The 23,040-nt window shown below is 37.3% G+C and overlaps 4 protein-coding genes and 1 non-coding gene across 7 annotated transcripts; 3 read left to right on the top strand and 2 right to left on the bottom strand.

Annotated features, from left to right (window-relative positions):
- The first annotated feature begins 2,068 nt into the window (after positions 1-2,068).
- On the top strand, positions 2,069-4,080 carry LOC107468376 (probable 2-carboxy-D-arabinitol-1-phosphatase). The gene is made up of 7 exons (XM_016087661.3): positions 2,069-2,242; positions 2,334-2,491; positions 2,772-2,891; positions 2,976-3,075; positions 3,244-3,383; positions 3,474-3,553; positions 3,709-4,080. Exons 1-7 carry the CDS (start codon positions 2,104-2,106, stop codon positions 3,833-3,835), a joined length of 864 nt encoding a protein of 287 aa, XP_015943147.1. The 5' UTR covers positions 2,069-2,103; the 3' UTR covers positions 3,836-4,080.
- A 2,043-nt stretch (positions 4,081-6,123) lies between these two features.
- On the top strand, positions 6,124-12,940 carry LOC107468265 (callose synthase 11). Of its 2 annotated transcripts, XR_001587965.3 has the most exons (3): positions 6,124-11,895; positions 12,197-12,401; positions 12,783-12,940. XR_001587965.3 is itself a non-coding variant. In XM_016087519.3 (2 exons), exon 1 carries the CDS (start codon positions 6,571-6,573, stop codon positions 11,890-11,892), a length of 5,322 nt encoding a protein of 1,773 aa, XP_015943005.1. In that variant the 5' UTR covers positions 6,124-6,570; the 3' UTR covers positions 11,893-11,895; positions 12,197-12,540. The 2 variants fall into 2 exon arrangements, 1 of the variants encoding a protein (XP_015943005.1); XM_016087519.3 differs by lacking the exon at positions 12,783-12,940 and having other exon boundaries at positions 12,197-12,540.
- On the top strand, positions 9,533-9,615 carry LOC127743731 (small nucleolar RNA J33). The gene has a single exon (XR_008005114.1). It is a non-coding gene; the product is annotated as a small nucleolar RNA J33 (small nucleolar RNA).
- Positions 12,941-13,227: 287 nt separating the features above from the next.
- Positions 13,228-16,462, bottom strand: LOC107468266 (uncharacterized). Its single transcript, XM_021133366.2, has 2 exons — positions 15,778-16,462; positions 13,228-15,630 (listed from the first exon to the last, which is right to left on the bottom strand). The coding sequence occupies exons 1-2, from the start codon at positions 16,357-16,359 to the stop codon at positions 13,498-13,500; spliced, it is 2,715 nt and encodes a 904-aa protein (XP_020989025.1). The 5' UTR covers positions 16,360-16,462; the 3' UTR covers positions 13,228-13,497.
- A 336-nt stretch (positions 16,463-16,798) lies between these two features.
- LOC107468268 (probable ubiquitin-conjugating enzyme E2 24) lies at positions 16,799-23,040 on the bottom strand. Of its 2 annotated transcripts, XM_016087521.3 has the most exons (10): positions 22,582-23,040; positions 21,185-22,049; positions 20,931-20,995; positions 19,452-20,824; positions 18,977-19,114; positions 18,348-18,782; positions 18,200-18,263; positions 17,815-17,954; positions 17,373-17,684; positions 16,799-17,265 (listed from the first exon to the last, which is right to left on the bottom strand). In XM_016087521.3, the coding sequence occupies exons 4-10, from the start codon at positions 20,811-20,813 to the stop codon at positions 17,020-17,022; spliced, it is 2,697 nt and encodes an 898-aa protein (XP_015943007.1). In that variant the 5' UTR covers positions 20,814-20,824; positions 20,931-20,995; positions 21,185-22,049; positions 22,582-23,040; the 3' UTR covers positions 16,799-17,019. The 2 variants fall into 2 exon arrangements, with proteins under 2 accessions (XP_015943007.1, XP_015943008.1); XM_016087522.3 differs by lacking the exon at positions 20,931-20,995.

The raw sequence follows: 23,040 nt of genomic DNA, 5'->3' as shown, positions 1-23,040 counted from the left end.
ACCCACCTCGGTAAGTTTGCGAATAGTGACAGAGCGGATGATGGGTCGCTTTTGTCTTTTGTTTATTTTGCTGTAGTTATTCTCTCACTTTGATTATTGTACTTGTTGTCTTAGAGACAAATTTTGAGAGACAGGATGTATCTGTTTTAACTTTCAAAACTCTGTTGTACCTATTTTAACTAGTCGGCCTAAACTCTGCGAACTGTGAGTAGATCTCTTTTGGACACACACACACACACACACACCTTGTTTATCTTGTATCTATAATATCTTTTTCTTACCTTTACGCTTTAGTTATCGTGTGTAAATGCTTAGCGCTTTTGTATCTCTTTTTCTGCGTCTTTGAGCTTTTATTTCTTCATCAGCCTTCTAATTTTAATATTCGTTGATTATATACTATTGTATGGAGCTTTAGAATTGTCGTGATACTTTGTCGTCTTTTACTTTACGGCTAGAGGTAAGGTTTAAGGTGATAGGGTGTTACATGTTGCATGACTGTAATGGCTCTTAGTTGTGTGGCTTGTGCTAGTTCTTTACCACCAGCTACTATTTTTCGAAGCGAGCTTTTTAAAATCTATAGAGGAATAATTCTAGTATCGGAAGCTGGATTTAGAGAGGTCACATGTGAGATGAATTATTTGAATGCTTTTATTCTTGTTAATAATAGGACAGCCAAGTACAAAGTTCTAATAATGATTTGGTGACTAAAGTCAAAAATGTTTTAGGCTGAAATTGGAGACAGTGATCAATCTAATTCAAAGAAATATCAACCAAGTTGTTGATGCATTGGTTAAATGGATTTGGATCCTCTAAATTTTAAACTTTACTTTAGAAAATAAAGTATGATATATCACTATTTATTTTATAGGTGAGATCAAGAGAAAACATGAGAAAAAAATATTTAATAATAAGAGATCTCACTTTATCTTTTAAAATAAAAATCTAAAATTTAAAAGATTTAAATTCTGGCTAAATATGCAACATCCAATTGCATACAATAATTAAAAAAAGGATGAACCTTGAAAAAATTTAATAATGTTGTTGCAATGGAATGTTTATATGTTTAGTGTGTTTCTTTTTTTTTTATCCTTTGACACAAAAACAAAAAAACACACACTATAAAGTACATAGCTAATATGAGAATTTGTAGTGCATTTCATGTGGAGCTTTGGAAAGTCTTATATGGGCTCAAAATAGTTTAAGATTTTTAAAAAATTAATAATTAAAAATTGATTATATTATGTATATACAAAAATTAGTTATTAATATAAAATATATATTAAAAATAAATTAAATTACAAAAACTTGGCAGAATATCTGGATAATATTACTAAACTTATACGATATATTAAAGTGTTTTCTTAATGAAATAGAAATTAAAATTCTTTATAAAAAGAGAAACGGATGTACAGATTGGTTAGTTCCAAAAAAATCTAGAAACTCACAAAAGGCTTTTATTTTATAGATTAACTATTTAATTAGTTGACATACATTATTACGGGATCATAAAAAAAATAGTCTTATTTTGTAATATTAGTATTAATTTGTCATTTTTTAAAATTATTGGAGTTTAACTTTTTTTTCTAAATTTATAAAAATAATATATAAAAAATAACAAAAATGTTGTACATCAATAGAAAATAATATACAAATAAACTAATAATTTAACATATTAATATGAATGATATTAAATTAAATTATAAAACTCTAATAAAGTATATAAACACTCTACAAAATTAGTAGATAAAGATATATACTGTTATTTCTATTAAAAGAATATATAAATCTTAGTTATATACATAAAATTATTTTATTAAATATATTATCTTTTTAAGTATATTTAATTTTTTTATACAATGTTTTTTTACTGTTTTAGTATTTTTTTAGTACATTATAATTTATTCATATTATAAAAACATAACCATAATAAACCTAATACACATGAATAACAATTATAAAATTGTACGATCTCAAAAAAAAAAGAGAGAAATAATAGGAAAAACATATCCGAGATATTATACATTGGAAGGGAGATATTTTTGGGATATATCCCAAAGAAATTGAAATTTTATGGTCCGCAAAACTTCTGAAGTGTGACCGAAAATGGAAATGGAAATGCTCAGTGCTGGATTTGTGTTGAGTTCTCCTTTCTCTTCTTCTTCTTTCAAAGTTCAGCCTCTTCGCACTCCTCCAATCTCATCTTTTCCAATTCGTTGTTCAAGTCATGAGGTTACTCCTTCAGGTGACACCTCAAATAGTCTCTTTTTCATTCTTGTACGCTTGTAACTTGCAATTTCTAATTACCTCTAATACAACATGTGTCACTGTTGCAGAGAAACTTCCAACTAGAATTAATTTGTCTTTAACTGGCGGTGCTTATGATTTTATCAAAGGAACAACTTCCCTAACAAACGAGTTAATCGCTTCGCCAAAGAAAGTCATGATTCTAAGACATGGTCTTAGTACTTGGAATGCAGAAAGTAGGATTCAGGTTTGTCTTCTACTTTTGAGTTTATTGGTTTTCACTTTTCAATGCATAGATTAATTTTCTGTTCACTGTGTCTTGATTTTGTACCATTATGTATAGGAGAATAGTTACACATTTAGTAAGTTTATCATATCAGTATTTGATGCAGAGTAATTCTAAAGTGTTTTTGTGAAATATTTGAGCTTGTTGATTAGATGCTTGATTAGATGCTTTAGGTGGAACATTCTTTTGTTGCATCTGAGAGTTTCGTCAATAAATTAATCATGTATATTGAATTGTTCAGGGGAGTTCAGATTTGTCTGTACTCACTGAAGACGGGGAGAAGCAAGCAGAGAGGTGCAAGAAAGCCTTGAAAAATTTGTACTTTGACCAGTGTTTTGCAAGTCCAATCTCTCGCGCTAAAGTTAGGTGCCAATGAAATTCAATTCTCAATTATGCTAATTCTGATACTGAGTTTATTAATAACTCTTGGTGTTGTTTGATGTAGCAAACTGCTGAAATTATATGGCAAGGGAGAGAGAAACCATTGGTTTACCTTGATTCGCTTAGAGAGATATCTCTATATCACCTTGAAGGCATGAAAAATGGTGTGACTACCTCTCTATGCAACTAAATCTATTTATTATTATTTCATCAATTTTTTTGACATGGTTCTCAACAATTAAAAGCTGCATAATAATATCTTTTTGACATTGTTGACTACCTACTATTCTTTGTGTCTAAGCTAAATCAATATGTTCATAATTTGGAGGCAGTGGATGCAAAGCGAATATATCCGAAAGAGTACATAACCTGGAGAGAAGATCCAGCTAATTTTGTCATGAATGGTAGATATCCAGTGCGAGATCTATGGGGAGCTGCAAGAGCTTGTTGGAAGGAAATCTTGTTGTCACCTGTAAGAGATTTTCATTTTTAATGTTATTCCGTTGTGCAAGTATTGATTTAAAAATGACGGAGTATTAAAAAAATCTGCCTTATTCTTCAGGGAGAAAGTTTTCTGATCATAACTCACAAATCTATATTGAGAGCATTAACTTGCAATGCTTTAGGCCTTGGTCCCGAGAGGTAAGATTATTGATCATGTAATTACACATTTAAACTTTAAGTCTAGTGAAAAAAGTATTGCTAATTTTTCTCAATCATCGGTAGCCTAAAATTTTTTGTAGTACATCAACATTATTCAATTATATTGACTATTAGGTATTGATAAAAATATTTAGGTTTCGTTCTATTGATATCAACAATGGTGGAATATGTGTATTCAACTTCAACACCAGAGGAGAAGCAATGCTTGAGGGTCTAAATATTACTGCTCACATGTACAGTGATCATGTCTATAATGGCTGAAATCATTTACTGCAATGGCAAAAAAATAGCAATTATGTTCTATCCCACGCTGCAATCCACTCATTGAAGTATTGAACCAAGATCACCGAGCCTTTGATGTTGGAATTTTTTTCGATAGTTGAGTTAATCACAAATGTAACCATTCTCTTTGATGTATATTAATGTATAGAGGATTAAAGAATAGTTTGTACAAATTAATGATGTTCATTGCAAGCTTATTAGATTCACTGTAATCATGAGTAAAAATAAACAAAAGTTAAAGGTGGTATTACTTGTCATTGATGCTCTATAAATTTAACATTTAATATGACAACAGATTGGCATTACATTGAGTGCTAACAATAGTGCAATAGTAAATATATTTTCTATTTTGTTTTTAAAATGAAAAGAAGAAATGTTACAATATAAAACTAACGGAGTACATATAAAATCTTTTGTTACAACATGCTAGAATTTCTTTTTGGTGAATTACATCTAACACACAGCTTTCTTCTTACCGATTTTATATATCAACTTCTTAGTTATAATTAAGATTTGAATTTGAAATAGACACCTTTTCTAATAAGACAAACATAATTATCATTAGATTATATCAGGCCTTCTAGTACTAGATAACGGAAGAATTAACCAGTAACATGTTAATCTTTTGCGTTTAGAGCATGTGTCGGCCTGTTTGAAGCAAATTCTTATTTTTTTGTTTGATAGTAGCTGAATAATTGAGAATGGTGTGTGTAAATAAAAAATCTCCAATGTTACATACACATGCATGTGCAATGTTGAGCTCCTATCTCTTTTCTAATTTTATTTTTGGGAGGTGGGCTCCGTGTTGAGACTTTGATCCATTGTAATTTTATATAGTATAACTAAGTGCACTTAATGGACTATATAATTGCATCATTAGAAATATTCACTGTTAATACTTAATAGAGTAAAATATTATGTTTGAAGTAAGTCTTAAAATTGTCTTTTAATCGTCCTATTTAAATTCATAACGTTTCAAAACTGACTCAATGTTATCCTACCGTTAGGGATTCGTTAACAGAATTGACGGCGGGACAAAATTGAGATGATTTTGAAACGTTAGAGATTTAAATAGGACGAAAATGTTGGGGACAAAAATGATACATAGAAATAAATTTTAATTTTATCCTTCAATAATATCAATTTTTTACTATACATAGTATTCAATTATTTTTTAATCACATCTGTGTAAGTAAATTACACTTAATCATATTACTTTCATTGTAAATAAATTTTAAGTGTAATTTATTTATATGTAATTAAAAAATAATTGAATACTATGTACAGTAAAAAATTAATATTATTAAAAGATAAAATTAAATTAAAATTTATTTTTATGTATCGTTTTTATTCCTAACGTTTTCGTTCTATTTAAGTCCCTAACGTTTCAAAATCGTCTCAATTTTGTCCCACTGTCAATTCTGTTAACGGATCCCTAACGGCAGGACAACATTGAGTCAATTTTGAAACGTTAGGACTTAAATATGACGATTGAAACATTAGGGACAACTTTAAAATTTATCCCAAATATTAAGAATAAAAACGATACTTTATTCTACTTAATATTAGCACGCTAGGTAAACCATATTTTTAACCCTTTTCTTCCTTGTCTCACAAAGACATCTGAGCAGATTCGATTTTAATTTTCTGCCTAATTATCTACAGTCGTGAGTTTTGGTAGGGCCAAACAAAATATTCCATTTGAAACAAAACAAGACTAATTACTCAAAAGAAGATATCGCTATGATATGCTTTTGGCACATATTCGATTTCAGCAAAGCACTCCATTATAATTTTTAAAAGTGGTTCAAGGATGTCTTTGAAGAGATTAAGACCAAACTTGTCATAATGATAATATAATATGAGCAAGTCCAAGTGGTAACGTGACAAAAAAAAAAAGGCCCCTACTAATGAGCCAGATAAGTGAACCCAAGGCTCTTTATTATTAATTAACATTCATTGACAAATTTATCAAAAAGAACTCTATGGACATTGAACGATGATCATGCATTTATTTGAGACGAAAAAACAGAGAGATGCTGATGCAGCTCCCCACGTGTCGCACGTGCCAAGAACAAACGCAATATATCAATATGAAAAAATACAAAATTACCCATAATCTCAAACTCAAAGGCAGAGATTCCCTCGGTCCCTGTCTCTGTTGGTAACATAAACACTGTACTCTCTACTCTCAATTCAATTCCCCACGCCACCACCTATAACGTCGCATTTTCAAACGCTTTCATCAGGGCCGTCCATTTCCTAATCATCACAGCCATGACTCGAATCTCATTCAGGATCCCACATAACATAACTCATTGTTACTAATTACTACTTACTAGATTGATAAACCGTTTCAGCAACTTTTAATGATGGTGCTAACGGGTCCCACTAGAAACTAAAACCCCCCAGCAATACAGTATAAACCAACCACCGCAACGGGAGCGTGGAAATCACCGCGGCTCACCGCCGCGTGAAGGTGTCAGACTAAGAAAAAGTAAAAAAAGAGGATCAGTTTTTTTTCGTGTACGTCTACTTCTCCTTCCTCGCACACTCGCTCACTCTACTCCTTCCGCCATAGCTAACGGGAAAATAGTGAAACTCAAACACCACGAGATATTGGAGAGAAGAAGTTGAACTAACTCTTTCGAGGAAACGAGAAATGACTTCAAAAACGGTGTAGTTTAGACAGGTTTGCTACTTCCTAGCTTCCAATGCAATTACGACAGCGTCCCTCCGCCGTGCGCGGCGGTGGCGTGAACTACGCACCGCCGCCTTCACCTCCACCGGTGAATTCAGTTTACAACATTATTCCGGTGCACGACGTCCTTGCTGACCACCCTTCCCAGAGGTCGCCGGAAGTTCGCGCCGCCGCAGCGGCTCTCCGTGCCGTTAGCGACCTACCGAAGCACCCGTACAATCCATGGGAGCCGCAGATGGACCTCTTCGACTGGCTAAGGTTGTTCTTCGGGTTCCAAAACGACAACGCTCGGAACCAGAGGGAGCACCTTGTTCTCCACCTCGCCAACTCGCAGATGCGGTTGGAGCCGCCGCCTGCCGCCGTCGACGCTCTCGACAGCGGCGTTCTGAAGAAGTTCCGGCGGAAGCTCCTCCGCAACTACACAGCATGGTGCTCCTACCTCGGCATGAAATCGAACGTGATCTTCCCCCGGCGCCGCACCCCCGACGATCTCTTCCGCCGCGAGCTTCTCTATGTCTGCCTCTTCCTCCTTGTTTGGGGAGAGTCCGGTAACCTTCGTTTTGCTCCCGAGTGTATTTCTTATATCTTTCATTTCATGGCAAAAGAGCTTAACTATGTTCTTGATGAGCACATAGACCCTGACACTGGTCGTCCATTTTTACCTTCTATTTCTGGTGATTGTGCCTTTTTGAAGTCTGTTGTTATGCCTATTTACTATACTGTTAAGACTGAGGTTGATAGCAGTAGGAATGGAAAAGCTCCTCACTCTGCATGGAGGAACTATGATGATATTAATGAGTACTTTTGGAGCAAGAGGTGCTTGAAGAAGCTTCAGTGGCCATTGAATTTGGAGTGCAATTTCTTTGGGACTACTCCGAAGAACAAGCGTGTCGGGAAGACCGGATTTGTGGAGCAGAGGTCATTCTGGAATGTTTATAAGAGCTTTGATAGGCTTTGGGTCATGCTCATTCTGTTCTTGCAGGCTGCAATCATTGTTGCTTGGGAGGGGACTGAGTATCCGTGGGATGCATTGGAGAGGAGGGATGTCCAGGTAAAGATGTTGACCTTATTTATTACTTGGAGTGTGCTAAGGTTGCTTCAGTCGGTGCTTGATGCTGGGACTCAGTATAGCATGGTTACTAGGGAGACTAAATGGCTTGGAGTTAGGATGGTACTGAAGGGCATGGCTGCCATAACTTGGACTGTTTTGTTCTCTGTCTTTTATGCAATGATTTGGATTGCAAAGGGTTCTAATCGAGGTTGGCCAGATGAGGCAAATCAGAGGATCATTACATTTCTCAAGGCTGTCCTTTTCTTTCTCATCCCAGAACTGTTGGCCTTGGTACTCTTCATAGTGCCATGGTTACGCAACTTCATCGAGGAATTAGACTGGAGTATTGTATACTTGTTGACATGGTGGTTTCATACTCGGATTTTTGTGGGTCGTGGTGTGAGACAAGGGCTTGTAGATAATATAAAGTATACTTGTTTCTGGGTTCTTGTATTGGTTTCAAAGTTTTCCTTCAGTTATTTTATTCAGATTAAACCTTTAGTTGCACCAACAAAGGCTCTATTGAAGCTTAGGATGAAACATTACAAATGGCATGAGTTTTTCAGTAAAACCAACAGAACAGCGGTTGTTTTGCTTTGGTTACCTGTTGTGCTGGTTTACTTCATGGATCTGCAGATATGGTATTCTATTTTCTCTTCCTTGTACGGTGCCACCATTGGTCTGTTCTCACATCTGGGTGAAATTCGGAATATCTCACAACTCAGACTTAGGTTCCAGTTCTTCGCAAGTGCATTGCAGTTCAATCTGATGCCAGAGGAGAGGCTTCTAAGTCAAAAAGCATCACCCATAAAGAAGCTTCGTGATGCCGTCCACCGGTTCAGACTGCGTTATGGACTTGGTGGACCCTACACCAAGATTGAATCAAGCCAAGTGGAGGCTACTAGATTTGCCTTAATATGGAATGAGATTATCATTACTTTCAGGGAGGAAGATCTCATCAGTGATAGAGAATTTGAGCTCTTGGAACTGCCGCCAAATTGCTGGAATATTAGAGTTATTCGGTGGCCTTGTTTCCTTCTCTGCAATGAACTTCTGCTGGCACTCAGTCAGGCAAAGGAGCTGGAAAATGAGTCTGATACGTCCCTTTGGTTGAGGATATGCAAGAATGAGTATCGCCGGTGTGCTGTCATTGAAGCTTATGATAGCATTAAATATTTGTTTTGTGCAATTATTAAAGCTGAAAGAGAGTCCGTCATTGTGAATAATATATTTGGGGAGATAGAAACCTACATTCAGATGGGCAAGTTAACAGACGCTTACAGAATGTCTCTGTTACCAAGGATACATGAAAAGGTGAGCGATTTTGTTCAGCTATTGCTGAAACCAGAGATCAATCTGGATAGAGCTGTAAATTTGTTGCAAGCCTTGTATGAGCTGTGTGTGAGATCATTCCCGAGGGTGAAGAAGTCCATCCCCCAACTGAAGGAGGAAGGTCTGGTTCCTGAGGATCCAGAATTGCTCTTTGAGAATGCTGTTCAGTTTCCAGATGCTGAAGATACAGTTTTCATTAAGCAGCTCAGACGGTTGCATACAATTCTTACTTCCAGAGACTCGATGCACAATGTTCCTTTGAATCTTGAGGCAAGACGACGGATTGCTTTCTTTAGCAATTCCTTGTTTATGAACATGCCCCGTGCTCCCAAAGTTGAAAAAATGATGGCTTTCAGTATTTTGACCCCATATTATGATGAGGAAGTTGTCTATAGCAAAGAGTCTCTCCGCAAGGAGAACGAGGACGGCGTCACTACCTTATACTATTTGCAGAGGATTTATGAGGATGAATGGAGAAATTTTATTGAAAGGATGCATAGAGAAGGCTTGGAAGATGAGGATGATATCTGGACAGCTAAAGCAAGGGACCTTCGCCTTTGGGTATCTTATAGAGGTCAAACATTATCTCGCACAGTCCGGGGCATGATGTATTATTATAGGGCCCTGAAGATGCTTTCCTTTCTTGATTCAGCCTCTGAGATGGACATAAGACAGGGATCAGAACATATTGGTTCACATAATCCAACAAATCATAACAGCAGTTTGAATGACCTATCCTCAAATAGGCCTCCATCTGCACGGAATCTCAGGAGGGCAGATAGCAGTGTGGCCCTGTTGTTCAAGGGACATGAATATGGGAGTGCTTTAATGAAATTCTCATATGTGCTGGCCTGCCAGCTGTATGGGCGCCAGAAGGCAGAAAAAAATCCCCGTGCTGAAGAGATATTGTATTTGATGCAAAATAATGAGGCCCTTCGGGTGGCATATGTTGATGAGGTTTCTTTGGGGAGGGATGAAACTGAATATTACTCTGTTCTTGTTAAATATGATCAGCAATTGCAGAGGGAGGTTGAAATTTATCGGATCAGATTGCCTGGACCTTTGAAACTCGGAGAAGGGAAGCCAGAGAATCAGAATCATGCAATAATCTTTACACGGGGTGATGCAGTTCAGACCATTGATATGAACCAGGACAATTATTTTGAGGAGGCTCTCAAAATGCGAAATTTGTTGGAGGAGTTTAACATCCACTATGGTATTAGGAAGCCAACAATTTTGGGGGTCCGAGAGAATATCTTCACTGGTTCTGTTTCATCTCTTGCTTGGTTCATGTCAGCACAAGAGACAAGTTTTGTGACACTAGGCCAGCGTGTTTTAGCAAACCCCTTGAAAGTAAGAATGCACTATGGTCACCCGGATGTGTTTGATAGATTCTGGTTCTTAGGTCGGGGTGGAGTGAGCAAGGCCTCTAGAGTCATCAATATCAGTGAAGATATTTTTGCTGGATTCAATTGTACACTGCGCGGTGGCAATGTAACACATCATGAATATATTCAGGTAGGCAAAGGAAGAGATGTTGGTTTGAATCAGATATCCATGTTTGAAGCAAAGGTTTCTAGTGGCAACGGTGAGCAAATTCTAAGCAGAGATGTTTACCGGCTGGGCCATAGATTGGACTTCTTTCGCATGCTCTCAGTGTTCTACACAACTGTAGGATTTTATTTCAACTCCATGGTTATTGTACTGACAGTCTATGCCTTCCTTTGGGGCCGCCTTTATATGGCTCTCAGTGGCATTGAGGGGGAAGCCATGAATAATGCTACCAACAATAAAGCCCTTGGTGCTGTCATAAATCAGCAGTTTATAATCCAGCTTGGTCTTTTCACTGCTCTGCCAATGATCGTGGAGAACACTCTTGAGCATGGATTCCTTCCAGCTGTGTGGGATTTCTTGACAATGCAGTTGCAGCTTGCATCATTATTCTATACATTTTCCTTGGGAACCCGTTCCCATTACTTTGGTCGCACTATACTTCATGGGGGTGCAAAGTACCGGGCCACTGGTCGTGGTTTTGTGGTGGAGCACAAAAGTTTTGCTGAGAACTATCGGTTATATGCACGAAGCCATTTTGTGAAGGCTATTGAACTTGGAGTTATTTTAATTGTATATGCATCTCATAGTCCATTGGCCAAGAATACTTTCGTGTACATAGCAATGACGATCTCAAGTTGGTTTCTTGTAGTTTCCTGGATAATGTCCCCCTTTGTTTTTAATCCTTCTGGGTTTGATTGGTTGAAGACAGTATATGACTTTGAGGATTTTATGAATTGGATATGGTATCCAGGTGGCCCATTCAAGAAGGCAGAATATAGCTGGGAAACATGGTGGTATGAAGAACAAGACCATTTGAGAACAACAGGTATCTGGGGAAAGCTGTTGGAAATCATCTTAGATATTCGATTCTTCTTCTTTCAGTATGGTATTGTTTATCAGCTAGGTATTGCAAATGGCGATACCAGTATAAGTGTCTACTTGCTGTCGTGGATATACATGGTTGTGGTTGTTGGTATTTATATTATCATGGCATATGCACGGGATAAATATGCTACAAAGGAGCACATATATTATCGACTGGTTCAGTTTCTAGTGATCGTGGTCACAGTTCTTGTACTTGTTCTCTTACTAGAGTTCACTAAATTCAAATTTGTTGATCTTATCACAAGCATGATGGCGTTCATTCCCACTGGCTGGGGAATGATTTCAATTGCTCTGGTGCTCAGACCATTTCTACAGTCTACTATGATATGGGAGACTGTGGTTTCCCTAGCCCGGCTGTATGATTTGATGTTTGGGATTATTGTTATGGCTCCTGTGGCAGTGCTTTCATGGTTACCTGGATTTCAATCAATGCAAACTAGGATTCTCTTCAATGAAGCCTTCAGCAGGGGTCTTCAGATATCTAGAATACTTACTGGCAAGAAGTCTGCTTAAAATGTAATGTGATGAGATATCTTTTTTTTCCGTCCAAATCATTTTTATACTTAGTGAAATTTGTATCCTCATTCGTTAATTTTGTCTTTTAGTAGTATTATGTCTGGATACTTGGATATGAACAGTGTGATATCTGTCTATGCTAATTTGTAGTAGTACTCTGAAGTTGAATCATACCAATTAAACTGAAACTAGCCCTGAAAGCATGAACTACAAAATTGTAACTTGGAAGTTTTGGTATTTAGATAGTAATATACTAATATGTATGTTTTGCTTATGTTAGTTTGATAATATGCATTTGCAGGTCACACCAAAGACAAAGGTTACGGCCTTGCTGGTGAGAGATGGGTTTCTGTAGTTTCCCACGTAGTTTTGTCAAGAATCCTGTAACATGTTATTGGACCTGTAAAAGAAATAGAGAGAAGGTTATGAACAACTAGACACTAGCATCAGGTGGCGACTTTGACTGTTTGTAACCATGATGAACGGATGCCTACATATAAACCCATGTATGTACAGATCAAAAGCACTAGATTCTTTTCATAGCTTCATTTTCAATCAATTTCAGTTAAGCAACAAGTCATGTAGCTTCTGTTGAATGTGAAGGCCATTGTTTTATTGAATGAATAAATACTCCGTTTTGGGCCATCTAAATTCTCCTTCAATTCTCTTTGCTAATTGCTACAATATTCACGGAAGAAACTGCATGATTGATTTTTTATGCGCTTTTTTCTACCTGAAGTTATGTCTTACATGATTGTTATTAGTTGATGGTATATGAAACTTACCTGCAAACATACGAAATGAACATAAAATATTGCTCTAATAAAATACTTCTTCTAACAGTTCTTAACAGAATTCTAATTCAAAACTTGGCATTTATTTTTCAGGTTGTGCTTTCTCAAACCGGCTTAGCCTTCTCTCCGGAATAGTGATAGCTTATGTACAATCACCCAATATTCTGTAGAGTATTATAATTATCAATCAACTTGCTGTACATCTTGTTAGAGTGCAACCTTATCTAACTATATACATTGTCACGTCTTCATTGATTTTCTAGGCTCTTCTACTTTCGTTTGACAGCTGCTGCAAATATTGGACACGTTAAAATTATTATATATAAATCTCAAATTCTTAACCTTTTGCTAATGACCATGAAGTTTGAACCTCTAGTATAAGATAACATTTTGAATTTATTTATTATTTATTTTAAATAAATAAAGGTTCCTGCCCGTGTGAAGTGATGTGAAGATCAGATATCATTAGAAATTCCAGACCAAGAAAAGAAACGACAACATTACAGATTGATGTTGACTCTGGTGTTTGATTAGGGGATAACAAATGAGAGAAAAATAAAAGCTTTCTTTCTTTTGCAGTGATACATCCTTCGAGATCAAGGAAGCTAAAGAAAAAATAGTAATAATAACGGGGCAAAATTTGTGTAACAAGATATGATTAGCCGCCTGCTGGGCCAAAAAATCCTCTGTTGCTATAATGTGAACTGTGTATGTGACACTGCAATCTATGCCATCCATAGCTCAAAAATTTGGAGGCTACAAATCATTATACATAATGCAATCAATAATATAATACCAGTTTAAGCTATCACAATTCATCATTACCAATAGCAGGTACTTTCTCATATACAGAACTCTCTCTAAACCTCTTTGGAAGAATGCACCTGCTGCCAAATCTCTGTTGTAAGTATACAAGGACTGCAAACAGAACACCACCGCATGGTATTACAATGTCCCACGCAGTGGAGTAAAAACCCATTCTGTGGTTTGCATAGATATATGATGAATCAAGGAACCATGCAGTAGTGTGAGACCTGTAAAGATCATATGCATGGGGCAGTATCCGAACAATGGTTGTCCCCACATAAAAAGAAGATGCCAGAGTATTCCCTTCTGCTTTGGATGTTATGTTAAATATTATTTGTGGGAGCAGAAAACCGTCGAGGAGCAAACCGGCATAGGATTTTAAGTCTTCCAAGATGGAAGGAGACTGGTAAGCTTGACCAAGAGGAAACTTAAACCTGTGGCGTGATAGCCGAAATGATCTAGATCCTTTCTTGTGACCACTCTTCCATATATGCACGAACCAAGCAACAAGTGTGCCACCAATGTACAATGGTAGAGTCATACAAAGAACCTTTTTCTCCGAAACCCACAAACCTGGCTGGCTTCCTTCATGCTGTCTTGAAGACCAGGTCAAATGGAGAAGACGCAGCTCGAGAAGGAAAGCAATCATTGTCACCATCCTCACAACTACTTCATTCACTTGAAACCAACCTTCACTCCCAAGAAACACAGTCTGCTGGCTGTGGCTAAACAAGGTTCCGAAGTTCAAAATCAGGGGAATCATGTGACCTAGAGTAATAACAAGCAACATCACAACCGAAATGTAAGGAAGCACTTCTGGGTGTTTTCTCACATGTAGGAGTTGCAATCCTACAAGTAAACATGCAAGTGTATTTGATATCAACAACATAACAATCTCAAAATCCATTCTCCAGATTGATGCATCTGCCTGACTCGTGTAAATGGAACTTGAAGACAGCTGAAGAGGACCAAAATAGTAAGGATCAGACTTTAGTCTAGTGCTCTCTATTGTTCCTTTAACAGAGTCACGTCGCTTTGCATTCAATGCAGAAAACTGGACATTAATTACTATTTCACAGTCCATTGACTCATTCTTCATCAGTATTTTGCCATTTGATCTCAAATTCCTACACCCTGTCATACACAAATTACCAGTATTCCTATTGTAGATTCCTTCAGCACTAATTTTAACTTCACCTGAAGAGATTTGACCACTGAGGTTGAAATCAGGTGGAGGGTTAAAGCTCATTGTATAGCTGACGTTCAACAAACTGCTATAATTATCTGATCCAGTCCTTGGTGATTTCAGCTTTCCCATCTTTGTTGGAACCCCATATAGCCTTCCTTCATAGCTCTCTTCCCCAACAAATAGTGGTGATGAGTAACCAGGAGCTACTTGTCCCTTGTTGCTTCTAACAGTCATGCTAAATCGCATATCAGAAGAATATCCATCTGGATACTTCTTTCTTCCCTTCCCCCTATCATTCATCTTTCCTCCACAATATTTTCTTACCCTTTCAATCTCAGTATACACATATTGGAAACCTTGAAGACCCCTTGCAGACTTGAAGGAGCTCTTAAATCCAACTTTACCGAAGTAACCAGAATCACCAATCCCTTTGTCACTCCAAATCTGGCCCAAAGCAGAACTCCTGTTTCTCAACGACAAAACCGCAGGAAATCTCAGTGCAAGCTTAATCGAGCAATCTCCAACATAAGGATTACCTAAATCTCCTGTGAAGTTCAATATCCGGCACGCAGATGCGCAAAGCCGATTCTCCTTCTCATCCCACACACCCTCGGATATCAACGTTGTATTAGGATAAAATGGAAACATAAAACCATGGTAACTGGTGTCAGGAAAACCCAACAACATTTGAACCCTTCGTCTTGTCACACATCTGCTACCATAAAAATACAAGAAATCAGGCAACTTCTGGGCACCGGAACCAATAGGGTTGCAATTAACATCACCACAGTGACTACCATATTCCAATTCAAACTGATCCATCCGTCCGCGAAACACAGTGCAGGCTCCTTTGCTAAGGTCTCCAAGGGGCAAATTCTCCCCATCAGATCCACCAACACAACCACCATTCTCATTCCCAACTAGTGTAAACCTATAATCCGAACCCTGAGACAAAGCCAATATTGAAATAGGTTCAAAGTAATTCAAGCTACTCTTGTCATCAAAGCTTTCTAGGGTTCCACTAACCAAAGGATCCAAAACATTCAAATCCAAAGGGTAACTAAGCTTAAGAACAACATTAGCATCAGTCACCTTGTAACCATAAGATCCTGTTCCAAGCATGCAAAGCTTACCAGAAGAACGTGACCAGAACCCCCTGAGAGTAGCTCGAATCCACTGTGAAACTCCCCAATTCGTAACTCTGTGACCTCGGTAAACCTTCCTCAGCGACCTTCTATAATTCGTGTTGGGCCGACGCTGCTGAAGAAGGATTTGGCCTCGGAGCTCGAAAACGTCGTCGTTTTGGGTAATGCGAATGGAGGTGACGCGGAAATTGAGGCGCTTGGAGTAGTCGGAGGCGGCGGATCGGTTGAAGAGGCGGTGGGCGCTGGTGAAGTAGCCAGTTTGGAAGCGGAGGGAGTCGGCGATTGCAGCGGAGGAGGTTGCGGCGGCATTGGGGCGGATCGGGAATGCGGTGACTAGGTTGTCGCAGAGGCGAATGTAAGTGGATTGAAACGGAGAATCTGAGGCTGAAAAGGAGAACGTGAAGAAGGAGAAGAAGAAAAAGAAGAACAAAAAGATAACAAATTTAGGGTTCGATGGAGAATTGCGGGTTTTTGAAGGGTTTAGAAGCAATGGATGAAGAAAAGAAAAAGAAGAAGAAATGGAGTCCATTGCTGAAACTTCTGTTTCTTGCTCCCTTCCGTTGGTCGTTGTGTTCGTTTGGTTAAAACAAAAGTCAACAAATCCTTTTTTTATTTCTGAACTCTGTGTAATGATGTAATTATTAATAAAAAAAGGTGATCAATCTCTTTTGTTTTTTAAACTTACTCTCTCATTAGTTGCAGCAAGGTATAAATTAAGGTCTATACCCTTTTTTATGGTAGTTTTGTTCTCAATCTTCAGTTCTTCACCAAAGCATTGTTTGCATTTGCTTCATTTTATTCTGAAACTGGTCATATTTTAGAATGCAAGGATCCCAACATGTTTGTTTCTTACCATGATTATCCAAGATAAGCAATACTTTGATTAGGAACCATACTTAGATATTGCTAATTTGCTAGTTGCTGCTATATAACATCAAATCATTGTGCATGAAACATGAAAAGACACATTTAAGGCATAAAGCAAAGCAATCAATGCAATGCTTCTTATTTCATTTTCATTATATTTCACATATGCAATCAAATATGATACACAGACACCATAAACCGTGGTTGTAGTGAACATAGCATAGATGGGTGTTTTAACATATTTTACAGATCCCATGAAAACAAATTAATTATACATAAGGTTGGAATGTCCTAGCAGGATTACTCACTACTTAGGACTAGCTTATTTTTGCAGCTCAATATACTGGCTGCAATCAATTCCCTTATCAGAAAATGCCTCGACAAGCTTGGGGAAGAGCTTAGCCAGCATAATTTTGAATCCTGTAGAAGTCCCCTTCTGGTTTTCATCCTCGGATTTTCCAGAACCAAAAGTTCCTCCGATGGGAGCGCCTTCGAGATATGCCTTACAGGCAGAAAGTATATGACACGAGCGTTGTCTAAAGTGCTCTTCCACCAGTGCCTCAAAATGCTGCAACAGGCAACATTGCATGCATGTTTTACATGAATAAATGTCCAACACTATTTCACAATAATAAAGGAAAACCAAGCTTAAGTACTAAGTAGTATTTATTTTACCTTGGGTGGCTTTCTCAACAGATACAACATCGATTTGCAGGTAACAAGAAAAGCATTTTCATTGTAACTGACCGAGTTTTTCTCTCCTTCGGCTCTTCCAATTTGTTGATCATATCCGGCCTCATTGAAATAAGGTTTCTCATTAAGGACAAGGGCCTGCAGGGAGAGAAGGACTTGAAGGATTGTGGAGGATGCAGGGTTCCACACTTCGCTGGCCGTGCCGGTCCATGTATTCAGGAGACTCAGACACACTTTCCCCGATTCGTACAAATTAGGATTTAATCTGAGCCCACCAGAATGGTAGTGCACCATCTGCATGGAGTTTACATGGCCAAATTGACTGCATTAGAGCATATTCATAAACCAATATGCAGTTTTTCTATGCATGAATAAACATGAAAATAATTCAACAAGCACAGCAAACCTAAATCCGAAAGCTTACAGGTGGTTCACTGGGATACTCTCGAGGAAAACATATGTCAAAGAAGAAGAGCCCATCATGATAAGGCGTCCCAGACGCACCCACAATGGCTGCTCTCATGAGATCCATTCTTTCTTCGAAAACACGGACATAAATAGTTTCTGTTTGACCAAAAAATATACTAAGTGAATTTGCAGAGACTTTGATTTCTAAAGTAAAAGTTTTCAGTAACTACCACCAAATCTAATGGTCCTGGTCTTCCTAAAAATGAAGCTGGTCTCAAACTTAATCTTCTCTATTAATTACAATGTGCAAAGGAATTGGAAACACTATGAACTTATATTCTGAGTTTAAGCACTGTATAATATAAAACATGTTTTCAAAACAAATGAGATGAAATGCAAACCAGGAAGATTTTTCTCCAGGATGCTCCATTCTTGCTGAACCTTTTTCACCCAATCTCTTTTTACCTACAATGAAACAAAAGGGATGAATAAAATTAAGGTTTTCATTGTAATTATATGTCGCTGTAATTGCTGATGCAAATTTCTAACCTGAGATATCGCCAACCCTTTTCCCTTATCAAAAAAGTGGTGGTCTGAGCAATTATCTATCATATCAAACTGCTTTAACTGATCAGAACTATTGCTATCTAAAGAAACTGGAGAATCATTTCTCTCATGAATCTTAACGAACTCAAAATATGGAAGTTTGTCTTCATTTGTCTCCAACCCACTCACTGGAGTTGACTCGGGGAAGGGACCACAAGTTTCGAAATCTTTCTTTTCAAGAAAATTGGTTCCTTTTTCCTCTTCAAATGTAGGGACTCGGGAAACTGCTCCATAAAGTGAAGTTACACCAAATGTTTGGAATATGCTGGTTTTAATGCTTGAAAAAAGTTCAATTGCAGCTTGAGGAATAGAAAAGGAACTGCACTCTCCTGGATGCTTTTCATGATTCCCTCTACCACTATCACAATTTAATAAGTCCTGATAATGAAAACATGAAACTCAGCTCATGATTGGACAATCACCTTGGAAAACTTAATCAATCTAATAAAAAGATTACGATTATTGATTTCTAACGTGAGACCTCTATATCTCAATGTCCCAATTAAGCATCTCACACACAAAAAAAAAGTGATAGTAATATGAAGCATAATTCGAGAAGTTATTGCCCTTACCTTTCCCTTCTGGTCAGAAGGAAGACTTTCATGTACAATCATCTCATGAGATAACTCCTCAACATTTACTTCATTAGGAACAGGGGTTGCAGTTGAATCTTCATGTTTATCAATGCGAAAAATTTCATAAGGTACAACCTGTGAGGGGAAAATTATAAGGACTTCCCGTAGATGAAAGGCTACAAAGTGAAGTAATATAACGAAGTCTAACATGGTTCCATCTCAGTTCCACGGCTCATCAAATATAAGGATTCTGACAATGAAAGGAATAATTTATCTATTCTATCACAAAAGAGTTGAAATAATCATCCTAATCTCACCAAACTCTACCCTGACTTCAGCTTAGATACCTAAGAAGCACAACGAAATTTTCATCTTGATAAGCATAAACATAAACTTCATAAGTTTGATCTCACCACAGACCAGTAGCATCATTAACTACAAAATATTGAGAACAAAAAGTTTGATTTCATACCTTGGTTGTTAAACCAGTAGCCCATTTCACCTCAACATCACCATCTTCGAAACCTACAACATTACCAAAACAAGACAGGTAGAAGTCATCAGGGAACTTATTCTGATCACTGATTTCATCCTTGCCTCTCAGAGGATCATCTCCATTCAAGTCAGTCACTGACTTCGCATTATCCTTATCAGCTTGGGAATCAATCTGTTTCTGAGCCTTGAACACAATATCATCGAAACAACAGGAATAATGTGTCCATTGTACTGTTACCGTACGCTCTTTTGCGTCGACAGATTGAACAACACCCCATCTTTGACTGCTAGGCTTAAGAGGATCATCAGAAGCTCCTTTCTCCATTACAAACTGCTGAGACCAAAACTCATGAGTGTTTATGACATTAACTGGGACTAAGTTCTGTGGGTCTAATCCCAAAGTATGTTCCCCATTTTGCCACACAACATCCACTTTAGTCTTTATCTTCCCAACTATGAATATTTCCCCAATACTAGAGTTGAGGTTTCTTCTCTTATATCCTCTTGCCATACTATGTTCAGCAGAAATATCACTCGTAGAAGAATCTTGAAACATCTCTTTCTTTTGGTCTGCGATAGGGAGCATGCACCAATCACCAAGCTGCCAGTTTACATGCGAAAAACACGACAGCAAGGTCAAGTTTTTGGAATCTTGCCAGCAGGTGGGAGCATTGACATTGACATTAGAATTGAATCCAAGAACAGAAGCGATCCATTTAACATAAACAAGACCAGCATCCACAGCATATACAGTTCCTTCATCTTGATTGTCTCTCCAAGTGCCACAAAGCCATCTAGCCGATTTAGAAACAGTGGAAGACTTAACCTTTACTCTTTGTCCTGGATAGTATGGATACTGTGAATCCTCAAGAAAACTTTGACTGATTGGTAAAATCTTCTCTTTTTCCAATGCGATAATCTCACATTTTGCTCCATCATCAAACAATACAGTCACTCTATCCACCACCTTTTGAACTTGACCAAGCCATGGTCCCTTGACCACAAAATCACCTTCTGAAATGGAGCGAATCTTCAGAAGTTTCTTGGAGTTTACATTTTTCAGTATGTTTCCCTGAACATTTTCCAAATCGACAGACATATCAACACTTACAACCCTACCCATCTGTCCAGATGGATCTGACAACGAGCAGACCACATCCCCATGAGCAAATGCCCTCTCAAATGAGAGAAAATCATCAATTTTTTCAATGCTTTCTTCTAAACTGGATAATATGCTGCAAGCTTTCCCACCATATAAAAAATCAATATCCTCTTGATCATCGCTGCTGCTGCTGTCACTGGAGGTCTCCCAGTCCGAATCAGCAATGTGTGAATCCATCAACCAGATGTCTGTCATAAATGTGTCCATTGTAACATCAATGGCAAAATCACAAGAATATAATAACACAACAATAGGAAAAGATAGAGTTGGTAGTCAATGCAGAGGAGTTCTCACCACTCAGAAATATAAGATTCAGAAGTAATCTGCAATCAGTAATATCTTGTGGAAAGGAACACAACCTGGTAATGAAAATGTAGAGTTTCTTTATTATTTATTTATTTATTCTCTTTGACAGAGCAAAGCATAGTAGTCTCCTTTCCTTACTAACCAAAGCCTTTAGCAGACAATTGATCATACTAGACAGACAATTTTTCTACATATTCATATAGGAAAATTAACAATAAGTAGGAATTCAATAAGATCATTACCTTCTCAACCAAATAGAATCATCAAACCCTAGTGTCTGTATATATAGCAATTCACAACAGCTACGTTGATCTTGACTTCAAGGAGAGCCGTGTATAATGCCTGATTGATACTGCTATTTCTTTCAGATAGAAACTCAGTTTCTTAAAAGGAATATCTTGATCACTGAAAGTCTGGAACTGATGATTAGATACCAAAGGAGCTTAGCCTAACAGGATAACCTGTGTCAACTAAGGACCCCAAAATGCCAAAGGAGATTTGCCCAGTTTTTGAACTGGAAATTTAAACAGAAACTCAAGAAGTTTCAAAGACTGAAAGTATCTTTTTTTTTTTCTGGTTTTCGGGAAGAAACTACTTGGGAAATTAGAGGAAGCAGGTAAGGTAACGAAACGTTGCCAAAGAAGATTTGCCCTAGTGAAAATAGTTCCTAGTGGATAGTGGAATTACATCAGAATAGTAATCTTTTTCTTGAGATGACAGAAATTGTTCCAAGCCAAAGGAAATTAAGTAACTTTTGCCAAAGGAGATTTGCCCAATGCCCAACAGAGCAGAGTCTTCAAACATAAACAACTTCTTTTGGAAGGATAATAAGTTTGCTTCTTTCCAAGATTGGAAGCTATATTGCCAAAGGAGATTTGCCCCACAAGTCTATCTAGAACCAAGGATATCAATTACTATCTAAAACACATACACTACAGATTCTAAAGCACGAAAGGGTTTAGAACATTCAACAGATAAGGTGAAATTGAATACAAATATATGCTCAGATGACCCGTCTGAAAGAACTTAGTCAAAACTAAACCATAATTGCCAATCCATCATTGCTGAAAGTCAAAAGAGGTTGTCACCAGATCATATCGTTTAAACCTGCAGCACCATGATTAGGACAAATATGAAAAGCATATGAGAAACAACAAAATAATGATAAACAGTTAATCTTATTATCTGAAAATATAACATCTAATTCAGGAGCCAAGAAACAGGCTGGGAATTGATTAATTTAATCAACTATTTTCAATGAGTTAATATTCTAAATTGCACATCAAAGATATGCAACCTCACTGTGTTTTGAATTTTGATAATAAAAAATAAAACAAATTCTGCCGCAATTTCCAATTTCTTTTTGGAAGGGGATCAACAATATCCACAGAAAAGGAGTGATATTTATCATACATGAACCAATTTATAATTTTTTTATTATTGAATAAGCCACAACTAGCTGCTCCTATATACCTGGAAGAAAAGAACAATACAAACAAACAAACAAACAAACAATCCTTTGGGTACTGAATTTCACAGAATAAGATACAAAAACCATCCGAAAGAGTTCAGACATAGAAAAATCTGGAATCTATAAGAAAGGATGAAACTTTGCAGGGGAAAGAAGAAGAAACTGTACCATTGAAAGAAGCCACAAGATTGAAGTTGAACCCATATAAGCCATGACGGTTACAGCACAAGAGACAAAAAGGGCCATAGTAATAACTCAAAAAGGAATGAACTTCACCAAAGATTGGAAGAGGGTTGGTTTGTTGGTTAGTTGTTGGCAGCCATGAATTTCGTTGAAGCAGTTATATATTGAAATTCAGATAGGACTGGTTCCATAGCCAGTTCCACCACCCTCAACTCTACCACCCAACTTTGGAACCATTTTCATTTTTCAGAGACACATGCAGAGAGAATATGGCAAATTGACAACTTTGTTTCTTTGTTTGGTTAGTTCAGAGTTTGCACTTAAAAATTCATACAAAGATGGGACCTTTTTTCCTATTGAATAACCAATCAGGGAAAGAAATTAGAATACACCAAACCTAACTAACAGGATGAGACACACAGATACTGTTGCTTCACAACTAGA

This window comes from Arachis duranensis, chromosome 10 (genome assembly GCF_000817695.3).
Source record: "Arachis duranensis cultivar V14167 chromosome 10, aradu.V14167.gnm2.J7QH, whole genome shotgun sequence".
NCBI lineage: Eukaryota > Viridiplantae > Streptophyta > Magnoliopsida > Fabales > Fabaceae > Arachis > Arachis duranensis.
This window is presented reverse-complemented; position numbering and strand designations above follow the sequence as displayed.

Excerpts from the sequence above, each read along its gene's own strand:
- LOC107468376 (XM_016087661.3), top strand. The coding sequence starts at position 2,104 with ATGGAAATGGAAATGCTCAGTGCTGGATTTGTGTTGAGTTCTCCTTTC. Across the intron at positions 2,243-2,333 it reads TCATGAGGTTACTCCTTCAG|AGAAACTTCCAACTAGAATT; the intron begins GTGACACCTCAA and ends TCACTGTTGCAG. Across the intron at positions 3,554-3,708 it reads TTAGGCCTTGGTCCCGAGAG|GTTTCGTTCTATTGATATCA; the intron begins GTAAGATTATTG and ends AAAAATATTTAG.
- LOC107468266 (XM_021133366.2), bottom strand. The coding sequence starts at position 16,359 with ATGGACTCCATTTCTTCTTCTTTTTCTTTTCTTCATCCATTGCTTCTA. Across the intron at positions 15,631-15,777 it reads CAGGATCTTATGGTTACAAG|GGTTCGGATTATAGGTTTAC; the intron begins GTGACTGATGCT and ends GCTTTGTCTCAG.
- LOC107468265 (XM_016087519.3), top strand. The coding sequence starts at position 6,571 with ATGCAATTACGACAGCGTCCCTCCGCCGTGCGCGGCGGTGGCGTGAAC.
- LOC107468268 (XM_016087521.3), bottom strand. The coding sequence starts at position 20,813 with ATGGATTCACACATTGCTGATTCGGACTGGGAGACCTCCAGTGACAGC. Across the intron at positions 17,955-18,199 it reads CCTGGAGAAAAATCTTCCTG|AAACTATTTATGTCCGTGTT; the intron begins GTTTGCATTTCA and ends TTGGTCAAACAG. Across the intron at positions 17,266-17,372 it reads TGTTGAGAAAGCCACCCAAG|CATTTTGAGGCACTGGTGGA; the intron begins GTAAAATAAATA and ends TGCCTGTTGCAG.